At 45.9% G+C, this 26,508-nt stretch overlaps 1 protein-coding gene across 1 annotated transcript in view; it reads right to left on the bottom strand.

The window, feature by feature from the left end:
- The window catches only part of gpc5b (glypican 5b), a 94,300-nt gene that overhangs the window by 17,396 nt on the left and 50,396 nt on the right, over window positions 1-26,508 (bottom strand). The window contains exon 7 of the mRNA XM_035781451.2: window positions 17,108-17,228. Coding sequence (XP_035637344.1) covers window positions 17,108-17,228 — 121 coding nt within the window. The remainder of the gene's footprint in view (window positions 1-17,107; window positions 17,229-26,508) is intronic.

Genomic DNA, 26,508 nt, shown 5'->3' with positions numbered 1-26,508 from the left:
CTATCACGTACCTATCACAGCAATGTTTTGGGTTAGGGTGTGTCAAGTGTCAGTTGTGCAGAGGTGAGGACCGCGCAGGAGTCAGGCGCAGGACACAGAACTGAGTAAAATAACATACTTTACTCTGAAAAATAATCAGCCAATAAATCCATGCAGGGATAACAAACCCTAACACAGAAGACTAACACACAAACAACAATCACACACAAAACATAATGAGAACCAGAGGGTTAACTTCTCTAGGGTAGGGGGCAGCATTCGGAATTTTGGATGAAAAGCGCGCCCAAATTAAACTTCCTGCTACTCAGGCCCAGAAGATAGAATATGCATATATTTGGTAGATTTTAATAGAAAACACTAAGGTTTCCAAAACTGTTAAAATAGTGTCTGTGAGTATAACAGAACTGATTTGGCAGGCTAAAACCTGAGAAAAATCCATCCAGGAAGTAGGATTTTTTTTTTGTGTGTAGTTTTCTATTCAATGCTATACAGTATCCATTGACTTAGGACTCAAATTGCAGTTCCTACGCCTTCCACTAGATGTCAACAGTCTTTAGAAATAGTTTCAATTTCTTGTAATTGCTTGTATTCTGAAAAATGAGGGAGTAAGAGCAGTCTGAATGAGTGGACCCTGCAGTGTCACAGAGCTTTTTCATGTGCGCGTCCAAGAGAGTGCCTTTCTTGTTTACCTTTAATATTGACAACGTTATTGTCAGGTTGAAATATTATCGATTATTTAGGCTAAAACAAGGATTTAATATAAACATCATTTGACATGTTTCTATGAACTTTACGGATAAAATTAGGATTTTTTTGTCTGCCTGTTGTGACTGCATTTGAGCCTGTGGATTGCTGAAGAAAAGTTTTTTGGATATAAAGAGAGACTTTATCGAACAAAACAAACATTTATTGAGTAAATGAATGTCTTCTGAGTGAAACCAAAGGTAAGTGATTAAATGTGTCTCTATTTCTGACTTGTGTAACTCTTCTACTTGGCTGGTTACTGTTTGTAATGATTTGTATGCTGGGCGATGTTCTCAAATAATCGTAAGGTATGCTTTCGCTGTAAAGCATTTTAAAAATCTGACACCGTGTTTGGATTCACAAGAAGTTCATCTTTAAACCTATGTAAAACACTTATGTTTTCTGAATTTTTATAATTAATATTTCAGTATTTTAATTTGGCACTCTGCAATTTCACTGGATGTTGGCCAGGTGGGACGCTAGCGTCGCCCGAACAAGGAGAGGGATGCTAGCACCGCCCGAACAAGGAGAGGCACCAACTTCGGCGGAAGTCGTGACAGTACCCCCCCCCCCAACCCGGAGGACGAGGCGCAGGGCGATCTGGGTGGAGACGGTGAAATTCCTGCAGTAAGGAAGGGTCCAGTTTGTCCTCCACCGGCACCCAGCATCTCTCCACCGGAACGTATCCATCCCTCTCCACGAGAGGTACGAACTGAAGGCCCCTCGCCCGACGCCTTGAGTCCATGATGGCTCGCACAGTATACGCCGGGGCCCCCTCGATGTCCAGAGGGGGCGGAGGGGGAGGAGGAACCTCCCGCACCTCAGACTGCTGGAGTGGACCAGCCACCACCGGTCTGAGGAGAGACACATGGACCGAGGGGTTAATACGATAATCAGGAGGAAGCTGTAACCTATAACATACCTCGTTCAGTCTCTTCAGGACATTAAATGGCCCCACAAACCATGGACCCAGCTTCCGGCAGGGCAGGCGAAGGGCCAGGTTTCGGGTCGAGAGCCAGACCCGGTCTCCCGGTGCATGCCTTCTGTCGCCTGATGGACAATTGCAGGCGTACAAGGGCAGCGTCCCAGGTTTCCTCCGAGCGCCGAAACCATTCATCCACCGCAGGTGCCTCAATCTGGCTCTGATGCCACGGTGCCAGAACCGGCTGATAAACTACTACACACTGAAACGGAGACAGGTTAGTGGAGGAGTGGCGGAGGGAGTTTTGGGCCATCTCTGCCCAGGGGATGAAAGACGACCACTCCCCCGGCCGGTCCTGGCAATAAGACCGCAGAAACCTACCCACATCCTGGTTCTCTCTCCACCTGCCCATTACTTTCTGGGTGAAACCCTGAGGTCAGGCTGACCGAGACCCCCAGACGTTCCATGAGTGCCCTCCAGACCCTTGATGTAAACTGGGAACCCCGATCAGACACTATATCCTCAGGTACCCCGTAGTCCCAGAAGACGTGTGTAAACAGGGTCTCTGCAGTCTGTAGGGTCGTAGGGAGATCGGGCAAAGGAATGAGACGGCAGGTCTTAGAAAACCGATCCACATCAACCAGAATCGTGGTGTATCCTTGTAGCGGAGGGAGATCCGTCACGAAATCCACCGATAGGTGTGACCACGGCCGTTGTGGAATTTTCCTCTGGGCAGGTGTCTAGGTGCCTTTCACTGGGCGCACACCGAGCAGGAGGAAACATACACCCTCACTTCCTTAGCTAAAGTGGGCCACCAGCACTTCCCACTAAGACAGTGCACTGTCCAACCGATGCCAGGATGACCAGAGGAAGGTGATGTACGAGCCCAACAGATCGATTGATCACGAACATCAGACGGGACGTACTTACGTCCAACTGGACACTGGGTGGGAGTGAGCTCCGCACGTAACGCCCGCTCGATGTCCGCGTCAACCTCCCATACCACCGGTGCCACCAGGCAAGAAGCCGGAAGTATGGGAGTGGGATCCATGGGCCGCTCCTCTGTGTCATACATCTGAGACAGTGTGTCTGCCTTAGTGTTCTGGGAACCTGGTCTGTAGGATAGAGTGAACACAAATCGGGGGAAAAACATGGCCGACTTTGCCTGGCAAGGATTCATTCTCCTCCCCGCCCGGATGTACTCCAGATTGCGGTCGTCAGTCCAAATGAGAAAAGGGTGTTTAGCCCCTCAAGCCAATGCCTCCACGCTTTCAGAACCCCGACAACAGCCAACAGCTCCCGGTCCCCCACATCATAGTTTCGCTCCGCCGGACTGAGCTTCTTTGAAAAGAACGCAGAGGGGCGGAGTTTTGGTGGCGTCCCCGAGCGCTGAGACAGCACAGCTCCTATCCCAGCCTCGGACGCGTCCATCTCTACTATGAACGCTAAGGAGGGATCAGGTTGAGCCAACACGGGAGCAGAGGTAAACAGAGCCTTCAGGTGACCAAAAGCCCTGTCCGCCCAGCTGACCAGTGCAGTCGCACCGGTCCCCCCTTCAGCAGTGAGGTAATGGGAGCCGCTACCTGACCAAAGCCCTGGATAAACCTCCGGTAGTAGTTGGCAAACCCTAAGAACCGCTGTACCTCCTTTACTGTGGTTGGAGTCGGCCAATTACGCATGGCTGAAATGCGGTCATTCTCCATCTCCACCCCTGACTCGGACAGGTGGTACCCTAGGAAGGAGACGGACTGTTGGAAGAACAGACATTCCTCAGCCTTAACGTACAGATCAGGCTCCAACAGTCGACCAAGCACCTTGCACACCAGAGACACATGCTCGGCGCGTGTATATTAGAATGTCATCTATATACACCACTACACCCTGTCCGTGCAGGTCCCTGAAAATCTCATCTACAAAAGGTGCCCAGAGGTGGTACTAAATTCCGTCTTCCACTCATCCCCCTCCCGGATACGCACCAGGTTATAAGCACTCCTGGGATCCAATTTGGTTAAGAAGCGCACCCCGTGCAATGACTCGGTCACACTGGCTATGAGAGGAAGAGGGTAACTATAATTCACTGTGATCTGATTTAAACCTCTATAGTCAATGCACGGGCAATGCACGGTGACATATGTTCCCATAGCCGCCGTCTCCTCCTGTGACAGAGGATACATGTGACTCCTGGGAAGTGCTGCGTCTACCAGGAGATTTATCGCACAATCCCCCCGTCGATAGGGTAGTAGTTCAGTTGCCTTCTTTTCAGAAGGCGAGAGACAAATCAGCATATTCAGGGGGGATGTGCATGGTGGAGACCTGGTTTGGACTCTCCACCATAGTTGCACCTATGGAAACACCTCCCTGAACACTGACGTGACCATCCCTTGAGAGCCCTCTGTTGCCACAAAATAGTGGGGTCATGATGGGCCAACCAGGGAAACCCCAACATCACAGGAAATTCAGGAGAATCGATCAGGAAGAGACTAATTCTCTCCTCATGACCCTCCTGCGTTATCATACATAGTGGAGCTGTGACCTACCTAATCAGACCCGACCCTAAAGGACGACCATCTAAGGAATGTACAGGGAAGGGCACATCAACAGGAACTATCTACGAGCAAACGAACGGTCAATAAAGTTCCCAGCTGCGCCTGAATCTACTAGCGCCTTATGCTGAGAATGCAGGGAAATTCTATAGCTATATACATGTGCGCAACAGGAAGCTCTGGGTGAGTTGGATGCATACTCACCTGGGATGATCCACCAGTGCCCTGCCTGCTGCCTCGACTTCCTGGGGAACCTCTCTAGCACCGACCAGCAGTGTGTCCTCTGCGGCCACAGGTAGTGCAGGAAACAGCCCCCCCTCCGGTCACCCACCCTCCGGTGGCCAACAGGTTGTCCAGCCGGATGGATAAATCCACCAGGTGGTCGAGGGTAAGGGCGGTGTCCCTGCAGGCCAGCTCCCAACGAAAGTCCTCACGAAGAATACATTGGTAATGGTTGATCAGGGCCCTCTCATTCCATCCCGCGCTGGCAGCCAGGGTCCTGATGTCCAGTGTCAATTCCTATGCGCTCCTCATCCCCTGTCTGAGATGGAACAAGCGTTCCCCCTGCCGCTCTCCCCTCAGGTGGATGATCGAAGACCGCCCAGAAGCGGCGGGTGAAATCCTCATAGCGGACCGACGCTGCGTCTATACTTCCCCATTCAGCGTTGGCCCACTCAAGCTCCTTCCCAAACAGACAGGAGATGAGGGCGGACACGCTCTCGTATACCGAGGGAGCCGAGTGGACGGTCCCCAGGTAGAGCTCCAACTGAAGCAGGAACCCCTGGCACCCGGAAGCCGTCCCATCAAATGCGCTCGGGAGCGAGAGCCAAATCCCACTAGGTCCAGGTGACAGAGGGGTGGACAGTGGTGTAGGTTGTGGTGTTGGTGGTGGTGGTGTTGGTTGGAGTGAAGTTGATGGGGTTGTGGGAAAACCCCCTCTTTCCCATCGCTCCATGGTGAGCAGCACGCGATCCATGGCTGTGCTAAGATGTTGGAGCATCGCGTCCATCGTGCTGCTGGACGTGTTCCTCCACTGGTACCGGAGGACTGGGTGCACCTGCTGACTCCATTAACCTCTAGTGACTCCCCATCCCGCATGAGGGAGCGTAATCATCGACTGACACTAATTAGCATAACGCAACGGACATAAATATTCCTAGAAAATATTCCTATTCATGAAAATCACAAGTGAAATATATTGAGACACAGCTTAGCCTTTTGTTAATCACCCTGTCATCTCAGATTTTCAAAATATGCTTTACAGCCAAAGCTAGACAAGCATTTGTGTAAGTTTATCGATAGCCTAGCATAGCATTTTGTCCAGCTAGCAGCAGGTAACTTGGTCACGGAAATTAGAAAAGCAATCAAATTAAATCGTTTACCTTTGATGAGCTTCGGATGTTTTCACTCACGAGACTCCCAGTTAGCCTGTTAAGCCGACCCACACCGCATGCGGTCGCGTAATCATAGCCTCAAGCTCATTACCATAACGCAACGTTAGCGATTTCTAAAAATCGCAAATGAAATGAAATAAATATGCCTGCTCTCAAGCTTATCCTTTTCTTAACAATCCTGTCGTCTCAGATTTTCAAAATATGCTTTAGAACCAGAGAAAATCAATAATTTGTGTAAGAGTGGTGATAGCTAGCTTAGCATTTAGCGTTAGCATTTAGCACGCAACATATTCACAAAAACCAGCAAAGGGATCAAATAAAATAATTTACCTTTGAAGAACTTCAGATGTTTCAATGAGGAGACTCTCAGTTACATAGCAGATGTCCAGTTTTTCCTGAAAGATGCTTGTGTAGGACACAACGTTCCGTTTTGTTACTATGCATTTGGCTACCGAAACTGACCGAAAATTCAGTCACCTAAACGTCAAACTTTTTCCGAATTAACTCCATAATATCGACTGAAACATGGAAAACGTTGTTTGAATCCATCCTCAAGGTGTTTTGTCATATATCTCTTCATTGAAATGCCGTCCCTGGAAGCGTGCATTCTTCTCTGATTCGGATGGAAAAATACTGGTAGCTGACTTTTGCGCACCAATTTCCACGCAGACACCGTGCGGGACACTTGGCAATTGTAGTCTCTTATGGTCAATCTTCCAATGATATGCCTACAAATATGTCACAATGCTGCAGACACCTGGGGGAAACGATAGGAAGTGTCCGTTCATTCCTGTCGCATTCACAGCCATATAAGGCGATCATGGAAAACGTGCCGTCAGAAATCCTGTTGATTTCCTGGTCACTCAAACATCTTGGTTTTGCCTGTAGATTTTGTTCTATGGCACTCACAGTGAAAATGTCTTCTTTCCAAAACTATCAATTCCAAGCATAGTCGAGCATCTTTTCGTGACAAAATATTGCGCTAAAAACGGGCACGTCTTTTTATCCAAAAATGAAATACTGCCCCTATAGGTCTAACAGGTTAGATGTTCCTTTTTTCCAAAAATATTATTTTTGTAGGTGAAATAGCTCCGTTTGTTCTTCACGTTTGGCTGAGAAATCGCCCGGATATTGCAGTCACGAAAACCCCGAAAAATATTCAAAATTAGCTCCATAATATCGACAGAAACATGGCAAACGTTGTTTATAATCAATCCTCAATGTGTTTTTCAAATATCTATTCGATAATATATCCACCAGGACAATTGTTTTTTCAGTAGGACCGATTGGAATAATGGCTACCTCTGTATTTTACGCGAGAATCACTCTGGGAGCCATCAGGTGACCAGTTGCGCAATGTAGCCGCTTATGGGTATTCTTCAACATAAATGCGTAAAACTACGTCACAATGCTGTAGACACCTTGGGGAATACGGAGAAAAAGTAATCTGGTTGATAGCCCATTCACTGCTCAATAAGGATGCATTGGAACGCAGCGCTTTCAAAACATGAAGCATTTCCGTATTGGATCTTTCTCAGGCTTTCGCCTGCAACATCAGTTCTGTTATACTCACAGACAATATTTTTACAGTTTTGGAAACGTTAGAGTGTTTTCTATCCTAAGCTGTCAATTATATGCATATTTTAGCATCTTGTCCTGACAAAATATCCCGTTTACTACGGGAACGTTATTTTTCCAAAAATGAAAATACTGCCCCCTAGTCACAAAGGGTCCATTAAAAAGGTGCGTGATTCTGTTTTTGTGCGTGATTCAGTTGTGCAGAGGATGGAGTCAGGCGCAGGACACAGAACTGAGTAAAATAACGTACTTTACTCTGAAAAATAATCAGCCAATAAATCCATGCAGGGATAACAAACCCTAGCACAAAAGACTAACACAAAACCAGGAACAATCACGCACAAAACATAATGAGAACCAGAGGGTTAAATAGGGTAATAATAATAACGTAATGGAACCAGGTGTGTACAATCAAGACATAACAGATGGAAAAAGAAACGTGGATTGGTGGCAGCTAGAAAGCCGGTGACGACGACGACCGCCGCCGAACACCGCCCGAACAAGGAGAGGCACCAACTTCGGCGAAGGTCGTGACAGGGTGAAAACACAATGATTATTGGATCTTCCATACCAACATGCAAGAATGTATTGGTTGAAGAAGCATCAATAGTACTATACTGAACAAAAATATAAAATGCAACATGTAAAGTTTTGGTCCCATGTTTCATCTCATAAATGTTCCATATGCACAAAAAGCTTATTTCTCTCAAATTTTGGGCACAAACTTGTTTACATCCCTGTTAGTGAGCCTTTCTCCTTTGCCAAGATAATCCATCCGCCTGACAGGTGTGGCATAGCAAGAAACAGCATGATCATTACACAGGTTCACCTTTTTGCTGGGGACAATAAAAGGCCACTTTAAAATGTGCTTTGTTGTCACACAACACAACGCCACAGATGTCTAATGTTTTGAGCGAGCGTGCAATTGGCATGCTGACTGCAGGAATGTTCACCAGAGCTGTTGCCAGGGAATGTAATGTGTATGCCTCTACCATAAGCTGCCTTATGGTAGATAAATAGTTTTAGAGAATTTAGCAGTACGTCCAACCAGCCGCACATGTAACCAAGCCAGCCCAGGACCTCCACAACAGGCTTCTTCACCTGCAGGATCGTCTGAGGGGGGTGGGGGTACTGAGGAGTATTTCTGTCTTTGGGTAAAAACTCATTCTAAATTGTTGAGCCTGGCTCCCCAGTGGGTGCACCCCTATCAAGTCATGTGAAATCCATAGATTAGGACTTTATTTATTTTAAATGACTGATTTACTTTTATGAACTGTAACTCAGTAAAATCTTTGAAAATGTTGCATGTTGCATTTATATTTTTGTTCACTATATATCCTATAGTAAGAAGGGCTCACTATTGATGTGGCTGCCCTTGGGGCTGTTACTATAGCAGAAGAGCAGATGATTTTGCTGCCCTTGGGGCTGTTACTATAGCAGAAGAGCAGATGATATTGCTGCCTGCCCTTTTGGGCTGTTACTATAGCAGAAGAGCAGATGATATTGCTGCCTGCCCTTTTGGGCTGTTACTACAGCAGAAGAGCAGATGATTTTGCTTTCCCTTGGGGCTGTTACTACAGCAGAAGAGCAGATCATTTTGCTGCCCTTGGGGCTGTTACTACAGCAGAAGAGCAGATGATTTTGCCGCCCTTGGGGCTGTTACTATAGCAGAAGAGCAGATGATTTTGCCGCCCTTGGGGCTGTTACTATAGCAGAAGAGCAGATGATTTTGCTGCCCTTGGGGCTGTTACTACAGCAGAAGAGCAGATGATTTTGCTGCCCTTGGGGCTGTTACTATAGCAGAAGAGCAGATGATATTGCTGCCTGCCCTTTTGGGCTGTTACTATAGCAGAAGAGCAGATGATTTTGCTGCCCTTGGGGCTGTTACTACAGCAGAAGAGCAGATGATTTTGCTGCCCTTGGGGCTGTTACTATAGCAGAAGAGCAGATGATTTTGCCGCCCTTGGGGCTGTTACTATAGCAGAAGAGCAGATGATTTTGCTGCCCTTGGGGCTGTTACTACAGCAGAAGAGCAGATGATTTTGCTGCCCTTGGGGCTGTTACTATAGCAGAAGAGCAGATGATATTGCTGCCCTTGGGGCTGTTATTACAGCAGAAGAGCAGATGATTTTGCTGCCTGCCCTTTTGGGCTGTTACTATAGCAGAAGAGCAGATGATTTTGCTGCCCTTGGGGCTGTTACTATAGCAGAAGAGCAGATGATTTTGTTGCCCTTGGGGCTGTTACTATAGCAGAAGAGCATATGATTTTGCTGCCTGGCCGTTTGGGCTGTTACTATAGCAGAAGAGCAGATGATTTTGCTGCCCTTGGGGCTGTTACTATAGCAGAAGAGCAGATGATTTTGTTGCCCTTGGGGCTGTTACTATAGCAGAAGAGCAGATGATATTGCTGCCTGTCCTTTTGGGCTGTTACTATAGCAGAAGAGCATACGATATTGCCGCCTGCCCTTTTGGGCTGTTACTATAGCAGAAGAGCAGATGATTTTGCTGCCCTTGGGGCTGTTACTATAGCAGAAGAGCATATGATTTTGCTGCCTGCCCTTTTGGGCTGTTACTATAGCAGAAGAGCAGATGATATTGCTGCCTGCCCTTTTGGGCTGTTACTACAGCAGAAGAGCAGATGATATTGCTGCCTGCCCTTTTGGGCTGTTACTATAGCAGAAGAGCAGATGATATTGCTGCCTGCCCTTTTGGGCTGTTACTACAGCAGAAGAGCAGATGATATTGCTGCCTGCCCTTTTGGGCTGTTACTACAGCAGAAGAGCAGATGATATTGCTGCCTGCCCTTTTGGGCTGTTACTACAGCAGAAGAGCAGATGATATTGCTGCCTGCCCTTTTGGGCTGTTACTATAGCAGAAGAGCATATGATTTTGTTGCCCTTGGGGAGACGACACAACACCTTTTTGCACTGGCCAAATGTCACCAACAGACTAGGGATTCCAATCTGATATGCTTTAAAACTAAAAACTAATGCTGTTGGTTCAATAGAAATAATAGTTTGGAATCACATACTGTACAGTAGGCTGATTTCATAAGAGTGCTTTGCATTTCCCATTTCCCATGGTCTACAGTCCACTAACTCAGGGTTTCCCCCTCGGTCCTGGGGCCCCTCCTGGGTGCACTTTTCTTTCTTTCTAGCACTACACAGCTGATTCAAATAATCAAAGCTTGATGATGCGGTGTAGTTATTTGGTAAAAATGGTGCACCCAGGGGTGGCCCCAGGATAGGGTTTGGGAAACCCTGTACTAACTCAAGGTCCAATCTTACTGATTGATGATTACATCACACGTGTAAGTGATTAGGGACCAATTCATGTATCTCAAAGTATTCAAGTAGATGTAATTATTTGTCCTTCATTGTGTACCAAATTAAACCCTGGTCCTCCCTTTTGTTCAGAGGAGAAACCAAACAGCCACGAGTGATTTATCGTCGAATAGATATGTGAAAAACACCTTGAGGATTGATTCTAAACAATGTTTGCCATGTTTCTGTCGATATTATGGAGTTAATTTGGAAAAAAGTTTGCCGTTGTAATGACTGAATTTTCTGTTTTTTTTCTTAGCCAAATGTGATGAACAAAACAGAGCGATTTCTCCTACACAAATAATATTTTTGGAAAAACTGAACATTTGCTATCTAACTGAGAGTCTCCGCATTGAAAACATCCGAAGTTCTTCAAAGGTAAATTATTTTATTTGAATGCTTTTCTTGTTTTTGTGAAAATGTTGCCTGCTGAATACTAGGCTTAATGCTATGCTAGCTATCAATACTCTTACACAAATGCTTGTGTAGCTATGGTTGAAAAGCATTTTTTGAAAATCTGAGATGACAGTGTTGTTAACAAAAGGCTAAGCTTGTGAGCCAATATATTTATTTTATTTAATTTGCGATTTTCATGAATAGTTAACGTTGCGTTATGGTAATGAGCTTGAGGCTATAATTACGCTCCCGGATACAGGATTGCTCGTCGCAACAGGTTAACGTTGTATGGAGAGTTAACGTTGTATGGAGAGTTAACGTTGTAGTTAACGTTGTATGGAGAGTTAACGTTGTAGTTAACGTTGTATGGAGAGTTAACGTTGTAGTTAACGTTGTATGGAGAGTTAACGTTGTAGTTAACAGGGCTCTGTTCTAGGCCCTCTCCTATTCTCGCTATACACCAAGTCACTTGGCTCTGTCATAACCTCACATGGTCTCTCCTATCATTGCTATGCAGACGACACACAATTAATCTTCTCCTTTCCCCCTTCTGATGACCAGGTGGCGAATCGCATCTCTGCATGTCTGGCAGACATATCAGTGTGGATGACGGATCACCACCTCAAGCTGAACCTCGGCAAGACGGAGCTGCTCTTCCTCCCGGGGAAGGACTGCCCGTTCCATGATCTCGCCATCACGGTTGACAACTCCATTGTGTCCTCCTCCCAGAGCGCTAAGAACCTTGGCGTGATCCTGGACAACACCCTGTCGTTCTCAACTAACATCAAGGCGGTGGCCCGTTCCTGTAGGTTCATGCTCTACAACATCCGCAGAGTACGACCCTGCCTCACACAGGAAGCGGCGCAGGTCCTAATCCAGGCACTTGTCATCTCCCGTCTGGATTACTGCAACTCGCTGTTGGCTGGGCTCCCTGCCTGTGCCATTAAACCCCTACAACTCATCCAGAACGCCGCAGCCCGTCTGGTGTTCAACCTTCCCAAGTTCTCTCACGTCACCCCGCTCCTCCGCTCTCTCCACTGGCTTCCAGTTGAAGCTCGCATCCGCTACAAGACCATGGTGCTTGCCTACGGAGCTGTGAGGGGAACGGCACCTCAGTACCTCCAGGCTCTGATCAGGCCCTACACCCAAACAATGGCACTGCGTTCATCCACCTCTGGCCTGCTCGCCTCCCTACCACTGAGGAAGTACAGTTCCCGCTCAGCCCAGTCAAAACTGTTCGCTGCTCTGGCTCCCCAATGGTGGAACACACTCCCTCACGACGCCAGGACAGCGGAGTCAATCACCACCTTCCGGAGACACCTGAAACCCCACCTCTTTAAGGAATACCTAGGATAGGATAAAGTAATCCTTCTCACCCCCCTTAAAAGATTTAGATGCACTATTGTAAAGTGGCTGTTCCACTGGATGTCATAAGGTGAATGCACCAATTTGTAAGTCGCTCTGGATAAGAGCGTCTGCTAAATGACTTAAATGTAATGTAAATGTAGTTAACGTTGTATGGAGAGAGCTAGTTTGCGGATCATAAGGGCAAGAAGTGAAGAGTTGAAAAAATAAAATAAATAATAAATTAAAATGTCCCCGGCTGTGACGTTGGCCTAATCAACTCCTATTATCAATGGCATTAAACCAATTACATTTTGAGAGGAACCATGGCAACGTAGCTGCGACTAATTGGCCTCTACCTATGTGGCTACATGCATTTTTTCCACTGACTGACATGTTCCAGGTGATTGTCTTTTTTGAACAGTACATTTAATTACAATGCTCTGTTAGAAATCACACAGAAAATCTCAAATGTGAGCATATTGTACTTTCTTATAGAGTCCTTGAAAGGGTCTGGGAAACACAAAAGACTTGGATTAAAAGCAAAATGGGAAAAAAACACTGGATCTCTTCAGGCAGTCTAAACATCTATTCAACGAGCCACACAGTAACCCAGAGACAATGAAAAATATATACCAGCATGGCAACCGCTCAGATAACCCTTTTCAAATAGTAGCCCACATCAGATACTTGATTTGTTCTATACTATTGTCCCACCACCTCCCACTGACTGACAAAGTCTTGTGTCATTGCAATAGGCCTTAAAATTCCTTATCCAATCACACCTAGCTTTACCTATTTATTCTTCACTTTTTATTACATGTATATTTCTCTTTGTCCCTTCATTTGTGCTCTCTTCTCCAAATCTACCTCTCTCCAGATCCTCCTCTTCTGGTTGTATTCTAATGTTTAATTATTTTGTTTATTATTTTACCCCGTTTTCTCCCCAATTGGTAACAGTCTTGTCCCATCGCTGCAACTCCCGTACGGACGAGAGGCGAAGGTCGAGAGCCGTGCGTCCTCCGAAACACGACCCAACCAAGCCGCACTGCTTCTTGACACAATGCCCGCTTAACCCGGTAGCCAGCCACACCAATGTGTCGGAGGAAACACCGTACACCTGGCGACCGTGTCAGCGTGCATGTGCCCAGCCCACCACAGGAGTCACTAGAGCACGATGGGACAAGGACATCCCTGTCGGCCAAACCCTCCCCTAACCCGGACGACGCTGGGCCAATTGTGCGCCGCCGCATGGGTCTCCTAGTCGCGGCCAGCTGTGACAGAGCCTGGACTCGAACCAGGATCTCTAGTGGCACAGCTAACACTGTGATGCAGTGCCTTAGACCTGTGCCACTTGGGGGGGCCCACATTGTATTCTAATGTTTCATGTTTAATTGCATGACAGCATCCCAATCCCACTCTCCTCACCCTTAATTGCCCTCGTTGTGTATGTATGGTAAGTGTGTGTGTGTGTGTGTGTGTGTGTGTGTGTGTGTGTGTGTGTGTGTGTGTGTGTGTGTGTGTGTGTGTGTGTGTGTGTGTGTGTGTGTGTCTATCCTAGTAGGTACCGGAAACCCCTGAAAGTGTGTGTGTGTGTGTGTGTGTGTGTATGTGTGTATGTGTGTGTGTGTGTGTGTGTGTGTGTGTGTGTGTGTGTGTGTGTGTGTGTGTGTGTGTGTGTGTGTGTGTGTGTGTGAGCCTGCGTGTGATCATTCACATCTGTGTATGTGTGTCAGGAGAACATTAAGCCTTTACAGTGCCATGAATTGACGTCCTGTGTCTGTGATTGCTTCTTAATGAGCTTTTTTGCAGGATTGATGCTATTCATAAAAAACAGTGTTAGCTCATTGAAACCTTTGTTAGTCTTTTCATGAAGAATGACAGAAAAAGCTGTTTTTACAACCATCCTAGAGGGACTCAACAAACCTAGCGGTGGGGGATGTTCTTATACCTTAATGTACTTGTGAGCGTATGTGGTGGCCGGTTCTCCTATGGTGCTAGTCAAGGCTCATGGGTATTTAAGTAACATTTCAAAACAGGCAAAACATGACATATTGTCATGCCCAGAAATAAATCCTCAATAAATCTTAACATTACTAAAATCTGATTTATAAATAATTTATTATGAGAAAACCTACAGGGCACTGGCAGCATGCACACTACTCAATCGTGGAAGATAAATCTTGTGCATAAATTATCATAGAAAAAAATAGTATTGAGCCTCAACCTCATTTTGCTGAGGATGCTTTTCCATGATGCTATTTGCATATGATTAAATGATTTGCTAAGCTCTCTCCTCTTTCTTTCACTCTCTCTCTCTCTCTCTCTCTACATGTTGTCATCTCAGGATCTTACACTGTACTGTGATAGACACATTGCTAGGCCAACATAATATTTTAAGACTGATGTTGCGAAAACCTATAGTGTATTTCCTGTAATAGTCAGAACGTTCTGGTTCAGACTGGGTCAAACGGAAACCAAAGCAATGTCAGCCAGATAGGGCCTCAGCCTCAACCTCACCAGAGCAGCTATCGCAGCAAATAAAGCCAGGCTTTCTGAAATCCAGTGAGGATTTTCTATTATTTCACAGTGGAGGAAATTTGAAATAAACTCAGGAAATCAAATGAAATTATTCTTTGTGGTTGAAGATTCCTCCCTTTCAAATGAACATTGGTACAAAATCACACACGGGGATAAATCTAACAACCTAAATCTTATCTCTTACGTGTGAGATGTTCGTTATAGAGGTGAGCAGGGTCCCAGTCGTGGGTTAGAAAAACAAGCACACTGACAATATGGCTGTGAACGTTGTGAACATTCTTTCTCCCCTTAGGTAGAGTGGCCATAAAACACATGTAATCCTGTAAATCCCTGTTCTTTCTCACATTGAGCTCTTAGCCACCCCAACGTGCTTACATTGACTCCTCAGGTTTCTACTCCCCTCCCCACCTCTCTGATAGACTTTCCCAGCCTCTGGCTGCTTTGAACCGACAGGCTGCTCTGTTCGGGCCAGGCCCACAGAAACTAACCCAGCCACGTCTGCTTTTAATGGAGTAATAAGAGACAGAAGTGAAATGGCTCCCAGAGGGCCAGATGAGCTGTGTGCCTCTCCTCTCTCTCTCCTCGATCCCCTACCAGAAACAGCTGCAACAATGGTTTGGCCACCAAGAATACCTTTTTTAGCACCCCGGCTATCGTCCCGCTAACAGCCGATATGATCACTTATTGCATTAGGCTGGGGTGATAACAGGGGAAATTCTCACTCTCACACCAAGCATGGAAGACAGTCTGATCTGATGGCTTTACAGGGCATACTCTGCTTCAAACTGGCTCCAGATAACATATATAAACAATGGTCTCAACCAGAAAATTGTAATTATAAGACTGAATAAAGTTGGCTAAAAATTAAAATATGAATCTGTATAACACTGACCCATTTTAGATTAAGATAAGTTATTTTGGGCACACACACTGTTAGGACACTTCTAGCAAAGCAAGAAAACACCAGAACTCTGTGTGAAAAACCAGACAACAGCTAAAGAGAGAAAGAAAAACTGACAGAGTAGACAGAGAAATATAGTAGCAGAGAGTGAGAGTGACAGAGAGAGACAGTGGGTGGAGTGTGGGGGTGAGACCACCACAGCACAACTGGACTCAGCGGGCCTAGTAGCCTTTCAGCTCCACAAAGGTCAGAACAGAGCTCTTAGCAGCCCAGCCAGGCAGGGAGGGACTGTTCCCTGAGCGTCTCTGCAGTCTGCACAAAGCCTCTCAGGAGAGTCTGAGGGGAAAATTAGCTTTGGCTTCTCGTTGAGGGAACGTTCAGGTTAAACAACATTTACATGACAAAAGTCTGACTTCAATGCGTCTCCTCTGAATCTGCTGACCTGTTGAATTGCGCCACCATTCCTGAGGTTGAAGACCTCAAAAAAGACTCACTGTTAGTCTGTAATTGTGTCTACCGGGTATGTGTGGAATGAGGCAGCAGATTGAAGGACCCACCTCCAGTTCTAAGCACACACCTGGCATCTTATCTAGGCCTAAAGTGCCAGTAGCTAACAAACATTATTTGAGCTCTTAGACTTGGAGGTGTAAGGAGTGACAGAAGGCGACGGCCTGAAAACGAATTATGGAACGACATACTGCAACTCCTAGGCAATGTCTGTCCTCCCATTGCCGGGGGCCAGATTTCCCCAGCTGTGAAATCGCTGGCACTTCCGTGGGCAGCCAGCCATTAAGAGCACTGGGTTCGCATCTATCAGAGGGACAGGGCTGTTGGCTCAAATCCTCCAAGACACCACCAATTACCACACACACATACATCAGGGGAGGAGGGGAGGAGGCTGGGACCAGACAGGATTAGTATATAAAACATACAGTACACTGTGTGACCCATCGTTCCTGCCTCGCTGACCCCGCAGGCTCCTCCTCCATGATGATTTGCATTGAGCTCCTTTATCTATGATGCATCAGTGGGTTATTGTATTCCATTCTCATAGTGAATGTCCCAGTGAATGCCTGAGCAGTAGAGGGGCTGATTTACTATCTAAGTATCTGTGATGGGTCCACCAGGACAATTTATTCCGATTTGTCTGGCATATCCACATGTCTGTGAGCTAGCTGGCTGGCTGATCCTAGCTCTCAGGCCTCCAGAGACCAATGTCTGAATCCACTCCAATGGCATGGTTTGTACCGAACGCCAAGCAACAAAACACACAAATCTCGGCCATTTACCACAACTGGTGGGAACAGCAACTAAGTGGAAAGGATGTGTCAGAATAGTATGTGACCGACATGTTGATGTCATCAGTGGTCATGTTTACGGTCAGATTTAAGTGAAGAAGGAACAGTGGCAGTGAGACGTACCTGTTTGAACTGTTCTAGTTTGTCTCTAGCTGCCACTAGGATGGGGTCAATGCTGCGGACCTTAATCTCTGGGTTGTTTTTCTGGGCCTGAAGGCCGTTTCCCACAACACGGCCCACATAACTGAGGAGGGGAGAGAGAGGAGAGAGAATGGAGAGTTTAGTACAAACAGTTTCTGTAGCACAATGACTTGTGAATATTGATATATTGTCTATGAAAGTAACACATGAAAGTATTTGTGTAAGGAGTGCACATGTAATGACAGAGTAAACCTTTTCAATTTCGTGTCTGAATAGCCTAGTTCCTTAGCCATTCATAACAATGGCAAATATTTATTCTCAGCACCATGGTCTGCATGTCATGAGATCAGTTCACCTCACCTCTGAACCTGCCTACACAGACAGACATTCCCCTAGCCCAGGGCTCTCCAACCCTGTTCCTGGAGAGCTACAGTCTTGTAGGTTTTCACTCCAACCCTAATTTAGCACACCTGATTCTAACAATCAGCTGGGTGATAAAGTGAGTCGGGATAGTTACAACTGGGGTTGGTAGTGCTCCAGGAACAGAGTTGGAGAGCCCTGCCCTAGCCTGATATAAGGTGATTAACTATGCCCTTTTTAACATCCATTTTTCTTTCATCATAAGAATTGCGGGGCATTTGAGCTGTGTGATTCCGCCTCAGAGCCCAGCTCTTCCTTGAAGCTGGCCTGGAGTGGTGAGTTGTGCTGTCTGACCCAGCCAGGCCGCCACTGGGATCAATGGAGTTTAGACGGCCTTCCTCACTGACATAAATGATTCATTAGGAAGTCAAACAGCTGGAGCGGATTGGTGAAAATAGGAGGCATGACTGCAAATCCAGATATTGAGCGACCTCACAGCCAGAAATGGGAGAGGAGAGGAAAGGGCAGATGGCTGTTTATCAGGAATAATGAGAGGAGAGGAGGATAGGAGGAGACCAGTAGCCTCCTCATTTACAGCCCAGTGTCAGGGTAAACACGTCAGATGCAGACACACCGCAGGACTCAGTAATGATGCATTTGCATTTTTGTGATTCCACTAATTACGAGGAGGAGGGCGTGAGATGAGACACAACAAAGGACACAGTGTCAACCATAGTGATCGAAGTGTCTGGGATGCATCTCTCTCTCTCGCTCCCTCTCTCCATCTCTTATCCATTTCTCTCTTTCATGTATATTTTCTGTGCCACCTCTTCATCTCTGTAGAGGGACAATGGTTGAGTTAATCAGAAGGTTTTGTGAGCAGTAGTTAGAGTAAAATACTTTATCTGCTTGCCTCAGCACTTCAGTTGATCAATAGGTGACGTTAAAGATGAAATGTTAAATTGGTTAAGACACTGAATTAGATTGACCCTAGATGACCTATTGGAGTCCTATTGAAGGCCATCTGGGGTCAATCTCAAATCTATTGAAAAGCTTAAACATAGCTTTCAAAACCACAAGATAGAAAGACTGACAGTGAGGGAGAGACTGACTAAGGTCCAGGGCAGACTGTGAAAGTCTAATGCACCACAGAACAGGCTTTTTCCACAGAACAGATTAGGGCCTCTGTAGAGGGAGAGGTGGATGGATGGATAAGTAGGGCGAAGCAGCTCTGACAGAGCAGACCCTTGTCCCTAACTCCCTGAGCTACCCCAGGAAGTTTGGGGAAGAACACAGTCATCACCACAATCTCAAATTCCAAAATATAGAACACATAGTACACACACAAAATACACTCATACACAATCATGTGGGTACACACCCACCCACGCATGCATGCACTCACACACTGGCGAGAGAGCGAGCCTGGAGCCACACATGGGATTTCCTTACTGGAGAGAACTCTGGGGCGAGGAGGTAACAGAGATTCCTCCTGCAGCACTCCTGTAGATGTCAAAGCGCAGGTGTTTCACGGCTAACGAATCCAGCCAAGAGCATCATGGAGCTCCAGAGGCCACACCTACATGCCCTCTGCTGCAGCTGCAGCCCCCAGACTACAACAATGATGTATAACATAAACCCTGAACCTGACATGATACAGACACATGGACATTCCAGAGAGATGATCCATTGGATTGTTGATCATCTAATGTGAGTGTGTTCCATGAGAACCACTATTGTGAGGTCAATTCACCTCAACCACTGTGGAAAACAAATCGATTGCAGGGTTAACATTACAAGTGTGTTGCCAAGAAAGTTAAGGCATATTTTTCAAAAACATGTATTTTCAATTGTGATGTTCAGTATATAAAATATTGCTGTCACAACAGTGTTATCAGTGGATGGTCTGAAGATATGTGTATATACATCTGCTATCCCTCAGGTCATCCAGCCTAGCCTCGGAGAATGACAATGAGAGAAACACAGGCAAAGCACTCCAACATCATAATAACATCGGCAGTTCTGCATTATCACTGTCCCTGCAACCAGTTTAATGGTGCATGTTTGTGTGAGGTAGATCAAACTGTGGGTAATCAGAAAGCGCCACAGGAGTGACGTGCTGCATGTGACTGTAAATAAATGAATCCAATCTGAACGAGCCTCTGCGCAGTGTCGAGGATGAACTCTGACCCCTGGCTCACTGGGTCTATCTGCCTAGCTACTGCTGGAGAATTCATTATAGTAGGCCTATCTGCTGCTTCAATAACAAGCTAGTACAGGCAGCCACAGATAGCAGGTAGAACCAGTGGTGCGTATTCATGGAAGCCAAGGGAAGCCAGGCTTCTCCAAAAATGTACAAAAAATACATATATAATAATAATTTTATCTTTTGTCTATCCTTGTTTCATAATGTTCCTTCAATTTGCAAGAGGCTGAATGTAACTCACTGGAGAAAGCATCCAAGCGAGGGAAACAGCCTCCCTCTGTATGTGTAGGCCATCTATCTGATGCTCTCTGGTCAAAGAGAGTTTGACATTGTTGCCGACCCTATCGTTGAATACAAGGGAAGCCAGTGAGCATTTGTCCTAACTTGATAAAAAAGTATAAAATAATAGCCAATCAGCTTTGCGCTACACTGAGTGAGCTCAACTGTGAATCGTCCTGGCGCACCCAAAAAAAAAGTGTCAAAGGAAGCCAGTTTGGATTTGGCTTCCCTGTTGTATCTCGTTACGTTGTTGTTCTCCTGTGACTAGCTAGCTAGCTAGCAAAAATGGTCCCTTTAGCCATGGATGGAGATAGGGATTTGGACTTGTGGTTTTACTTAATTCTCTGTACTGGCCAATGATTATAACAGCGGTGCTGATTCAACAATAAATTCATACATTGTGCCCCTGGACTGAGAGGGTGGAAGTTCAATATGTAGCTAGCCAGGCCTAATCGCCCGTCAGTGCCCAACCTCACTAATGCTCTTGCGGCTGAAAAGCCTTCCCAGAAGCATGGAGGCTGTTATAATAGCAAAGGGGAGACCAGCTCCATATTGATTTTGGAATGAGATGTTCAACGGGCTGTTGTCCACATACTTTTATGTGCCATATAGTGTAAGTTGTAATATGGCATTTTGGGAGGCTTGGCTTCCCCAGTGATTTTACCCATGCACCTCTACTTGGTAGGACTACCACTGTTCATTTTCTTTGGGGACATAATGAATTCTATATCCAAGGCAATATGACGACACACGCATGCACGCACACACACACACTCACACACACATAGCAGCTAAACCATGCATCATAGCCTGACCTAGAACCCAGTTAATGAGGATTTATTCCTGTCACTGCTCAACATGGCCACAATACTTAACATAAAGTTGAACCATTACACTGTATTTTTCTCTGGTCTCTATTTATCTTTAGGGGGCTGTGAATATTCATAGTCATTATGAGGGATTCTTCAAATGCTCAATCAACTACAAAGACGACCACAACGGGCCTCCATTAACTAGTTTCCAAAGCCAGGGGAGGTTGATGGGAAGATGTTCTCTGTTGTGGTTGCTGTGGGTGGTTGGGTGCTGACGGCGGACCCATAGGTCTGTGGATGGGTGCCAACTACACTGGGAGCCCATTAGGGGCACATGTGACTTTAATCAGGCTATCTGATTGGTTCAACTCTATTCTAGCACATCCTGCCAATTGTTCTCATGCACACCATAGTCATTTATAGGATCTCTGTGTGATGCACACTCACTGAATCACATTGGGAGAATCCTGAATATTATGCATGTACCTGGACATGTACTCAATAAAAAACAACCGCACATTGTGAGTAAATATGATCATGATTATGATTGTGTGCTCATTATAGCGACTATACTGAAGTATTGACCCACTGCACTAAAATCCAATACCATACACAGAGTACAATGACTATGACTACATTACATTTACATTTACATTTAAGTCATTTAGCAGACGCTCTTATCCAGAGCGACTTGGTGCATTCACCTTATGACATCCACAATATGACTATGCACAATGACTACGGTAAACACATATAGTATGCTGTAGTGAAAATGAGAATACTGAACAAAGCTTAGAGAGAGAGAGAGAGGCTGTTTTCTCACAGTAATTAGTGACCAAGTCAATTAGCCAGGATCTGTTTGCATCTGGGTTGTTAACCATTCAAATGAATCAGCCCATAAAGAGACACAGAGACAAATGTTTACCCTAAAAAGCCAATGGCTCCCCAAGACCAGCTTATGTTCCCACACATCTCTTCTCTCTCCTCTGAAAACTACACACATACATTGTGGTATAGGTCCAGCTGAAATGTATAATATATATTCTATTCCTAGATTACACACTAGGCACACTGCTATCCACTCACTAGGCAAACCTGGCTTTTACTCAAGGTCCAAACAACTTGATTCGACTGATTATTCCAACTCCTGAACTGGAGACAGAGAACAAATCAGTTCAGTCCAGATCAGAGGTATTATCAGCTGATGCCTCCCTGTATGGGATGGATATGAAAAGAGAGTGACACTGTGACCACTTGGCTATGTGTTGCATAGAGTCTTACTCCAGCCTCTCTCCTGTTGGGCAAGGCCTTAAACTCAGTGACCCTCCAGTTCATCTGAACCTCTAGGCTATGAAGTAGAACAGAGTGCTTGCTCAGTGAGTCAGCCTGGGTGACAGAGAGAGAGAGAGAGAGAGAGAGCTGTATGTCTGCTCAGCTGAGGAAACACATAACCTAATAGAGCCATAATGGAGGACTGGGCAGACACAGACCACAAAAAAACGGAGGCTGTCATACCGTGGCAGTTCAAAACGACTCATGCCCTAAAAAACAAGACATTATTGTTCAAAGCTATGCGGAGCAAACCGTACGGCTAAGAGGGACTGGGTGGAAATGATTAGCCTATACACCACATAGCATGTCAAATTATACCGTTGCACATTCTAGGGTGTATGTGACTCAGCACTCAGTGCTGGCCACACAGTTCTGCTCCAGCTCCACAGCCTGGAGCCTCCACTCTGGTCTGGTCTTGTAGCCCAGCTGATGTGGCCTGGCCCTGGTCTGGCACAGAGTTGTGGTCAGAAGTGGGCTGACAGATAGAGACTTAGCTCGTGCTCTTTAGGTACATTCCTCTGATGTGAAACGCATTTGAAATGCAAACCAGCAACCCCAAAACCACAGTGTGCCCAGCACTATGGAAGTCCACTGTGTGCTCGCCCAAAACACAAACAAATAGACTGTGGCCACGGTAACGGGACACATCCCAAAAGCCCCTCCACCGCCGAGGATCATGGGAGCCAAAGAGGGAGGCTTGGCTGAGTGCACTGCTGTGATGTGTGACGGTCCACACCACTCTCCCTCCCCTATGACGACTACCAGTAGTAATGTATGCCTTCTATCTTGATTTAGGACAGTCCAATTTGCAATAACATAAACAGTCACAGACAGAAACATTGGGTCCTAATTCAGAGATAATCTGAGATGCAAAATATAATATATTTGAAAGGTCTACGGACAGCTGTGTCTGAGAACACACTTCTATTGTTGCTTCCTAAGTGGATTTTTTATGCTTTCCCCTGAAGGCCACCAATCCACAGACCATATTACTTTTATCCTGTTTCATTATCTGCTCCAGGCTCTTAGTGATGACACACAAATACATTGTACTGAATCTCTCTCAACCCAACAGACGATAATTATCTCCCATTAAAAACTCTATTATTACAGACAGCAATCAGATTTTTTTTAAATGCCTGCCAATGTGCAATTATGAACCATGCCGCTCACAGTCCTAAATCCAGCTGGAATCCAGCAGTGTAATTAACATACTTTTCTGTCTCACTCAGGAGGATTCTTTTCCCAAACATATGAGAGAACAACAAGAGTCCATAACAGGGGTGCAGCCGGTCTGCTACATTGAGCAGTAAAACCAAGCCAAAGACGGATAGCTTAAGAGCATTTAACCTTTCAGAGGTTATTTTTTTCTGTCAAAACATTAAACATTTTATTTTAGAGCGTCGCCCTCTTGGGGTGTTTGTGACAGGGAGTTTGTGGCAACGCAGGGATGATGCAGCATGGGGAAAAAAGGAGATTAACTAGCACAGCTATGAGATCTGTGTTGTCTGTGTTGGCTCTGGCCTGTGAGGCTTTCTGTGTTGCTGTTGTTGCTGTGTTCATGAAGTGCTTTGGTTCAGTGTTTAGTCTTGTTTTTCAATAGCTTGCATCTCATAGCGATAGTGTCTGTAACCTCTAGTGCTAAGAGACAAATCAGCTCTGTTCTGCTGAACTCCAGGATCCAGTTTCCCTGCCAGGAATGAGCAGCAGAGACAGGGCATGGGGCCTCCCGAGTGGCGCATGCACGCTGACTTCGGTCGCCAGCTGTACGGTATTTCCTCCGACACATTGGTGCAACTGCCTTCCGGGTTAAGTGAGCTTTGTGTCAAGAAGCAGTGTGGTTTGGCAGGGTTGTGTTTCGGAGGACGCATGGCTCTCGACCTTCGCCTCTCCCTAGTCCGTACGGGAGTTGCAGCGATGGGACAAGACTGTAACTACCAATTGGATACCACAAAATTGGGGAGAAAAAGGGGTAAAAGGACAAAAAAAAGGTTTTATCATTGATTTAAAAAAGACACAGGGGAAGGCGTGGTGCTACATTGTATACCCACTGGCTTCACCTGGCTAGCGTTCTAGTCGACGGAAATGATCTGTGCTGAGAAACATCACTCAGGACACCAGTGGTTTTTACTTCCATAGCGCTGGACTGGACAGCATCACAATAATTGTAACCGCCAGCCAACGACTTCCCACTTAAAACCAGGGCCATGATGAATCTGACAATAACCTGGGTCTAGACCTCAGTCCAGTGAGGCAACCAGGCACATGGCACATGTGGCCAGCTGCAGCTTCTGATTGGCCATGTGACCAGCAGCTGCCTTGTGGGAGGTCATTGGAGACCACTTTTAAGAGGAGGGAATCACCAGGAAGTGTCATGCCCCTTAACAAGATATCCATCAGTGGAATACACAGCATAGCACAGACACATTATATGCCGCTTAGGTCCTGATTGGAGGTGACAGATCCCGCCATGTAATCACTAGCTATCTGAAAACGCTAAACTCCAAGAGCCCCTGAGGTTCCCCCGTTTTAATGCTACTCCTACTCTTTATGGTCAAAGAGGAGAGTTAGATGAAAAAGCCACCGCTGAATTACTCCTGTGATTCCTGTTTTATGAGGTTGTTAGGTAACAGAAGACACTGCGTGCCAGAGGTGCCTGGGGCCATGGGGGGACCTGGAGGGTCAGAGTTCACCTCTTTACCTGACATCCCTGATGACAGGCGGCAGGCAGGCAGGAAACCTGCATGTGCAGCGGGGAGGCCCTGGCATTTACCATGTTCAAAATGCACCAACTCGACTCTGTCCATCAATCAGGAAAACTGCTTGTTCCTGAGGGGGTGAATGTGTATGTGTGTGGTATGTATTTCTGTGAGTGGGAAGAAAGGGGGGTTAACACTTTCACTTTAGCTTCTCTGACTAACGGTGTCCTCTTTAACACCACTCATGGCTACCACCACCATGCTTCACCGTAGGAATGGTGCCAGGTTTCCTCCAGTTCAATCTTGGTTTCATCAGACCAGAGAATCTTGTTTCTCAGGGTCTGAGAGTCCTTTAGGTGCCTTTTGGCACTCTAAGCAGGTTGTCATGTACTGAGGATTGGCTTCCGTCTGGCCACTCTACCATAAAGACCTGATTGGTGGAGTGCTACAGAGATGATTGTCCTTCTGGAAGATTCTCCCATCTCCACAGAGGTACTCTGGAGCTCTTTCAGAGTGACGATCGGGTTCTTGGTCACCTCCCTGACCGAGGCCCATCTGCTCCAATTGCTCAGTTTGACCGAGCAGCCAGTTCTAGGAAGAGTCTTGGTGGTTCCAAACTTCTTCCATTTAAGAATGATGGAGGCACTGTGTTCTTGGGGACCTTCAATGCTACAGACATTTTTTGGTAACCTTCCCCAGATCTGTGCCTCAACACAATCCTGTCTGGGAGATCTACAGGACAATTCCTTCGACCTCATGGCTTGGTTTTTGCTCTGACATGCACTATCAACTGAGGGACCTTATATAGACAGGTGTGTGCCTTTCCAAATCATGTCCAATCAATTGAATTTACCACAGGTGGACTCCAATCAAGTTGTAGAAACAGATCAATGATGATCAATGAAACAGGATGCACCTTAGCTCAATTTTGAGTCTCATAGCAAAGGTTCTAAATACTTATGTAAATAAGGTATTTCTGTTTTTTTGTATATATACATTTGCAAAAATGTCTAAACATCTGTTTTCACTTCGTCATTATGGAGTATTGTGTGTAGATTGATGAGGACTTTTGATATTTAATCCATTTTAGAATAAGGCTGTAATGTAACAAAATGTGGAAAAAGTCAAGGGTTCTGAATACTTTCCGAATGCACTGTAATAAAGTGGGTTAGGTCTACTCTATATCAATTAGCATACCACTTGAGTTTCTTCCCTGTTTCACACCTGGTAGTTTGATGGATGGGACTACCAGCTCTCTGTAACCTAGAGGGCAACCAGTGGGTCTGTCTCCTCTATACCATGTTTCTTGTAGGATGACAATGTCTGTAATTCAAATTTCTTTGATGAAGTCCTGGTTCCAGCTCTTTAGGCCAAATCAGATGACCTTAGGCCTTGTATTGTATATTCCAGGATGAGATAGTAAAAGCTTTATGTTCGTGTCTAATGTTGTTTTCTCTCTCTCTCTCTCTCTCTCTCTCTCTCTCTCTCTCTCTCTCTCTCTCTCTCTCTCTCTCTCTCTCTCTCTCTCTCTCTCTCTCTCTCTCTCAATTTAAGAGCTTTATTTGCATGGGAAACATACAGTGGGGAGAACAAGTATTTGATACACTGCCGATTTTGCAGGTTTGCCTACTTACAAAGCATGTAGAGGTCTGTAATTTTTTTTATCATAGGTACACTTCAACTGTGAGAGACGGA

The sequence above is a fragment of the Oncorhynchus keta genome, chromosome 1 (assembly GCF_023373465.1).
Source record: "Oncorhynchus keta strain PuntledgeMale-10-30-2019 chromosome 1, Oket_V2, whole genome shotgun sequence".
Lineage (NCBI taxonomy): Eukaryota > Metazoa > Chordata > Actinopteri > Salmoniformes > Salmonidae > Oncorhynchus > Oncorhynchus keta.
This window is presented reverse-complemented; position numbering and strand designations above follow the sequence as displayed.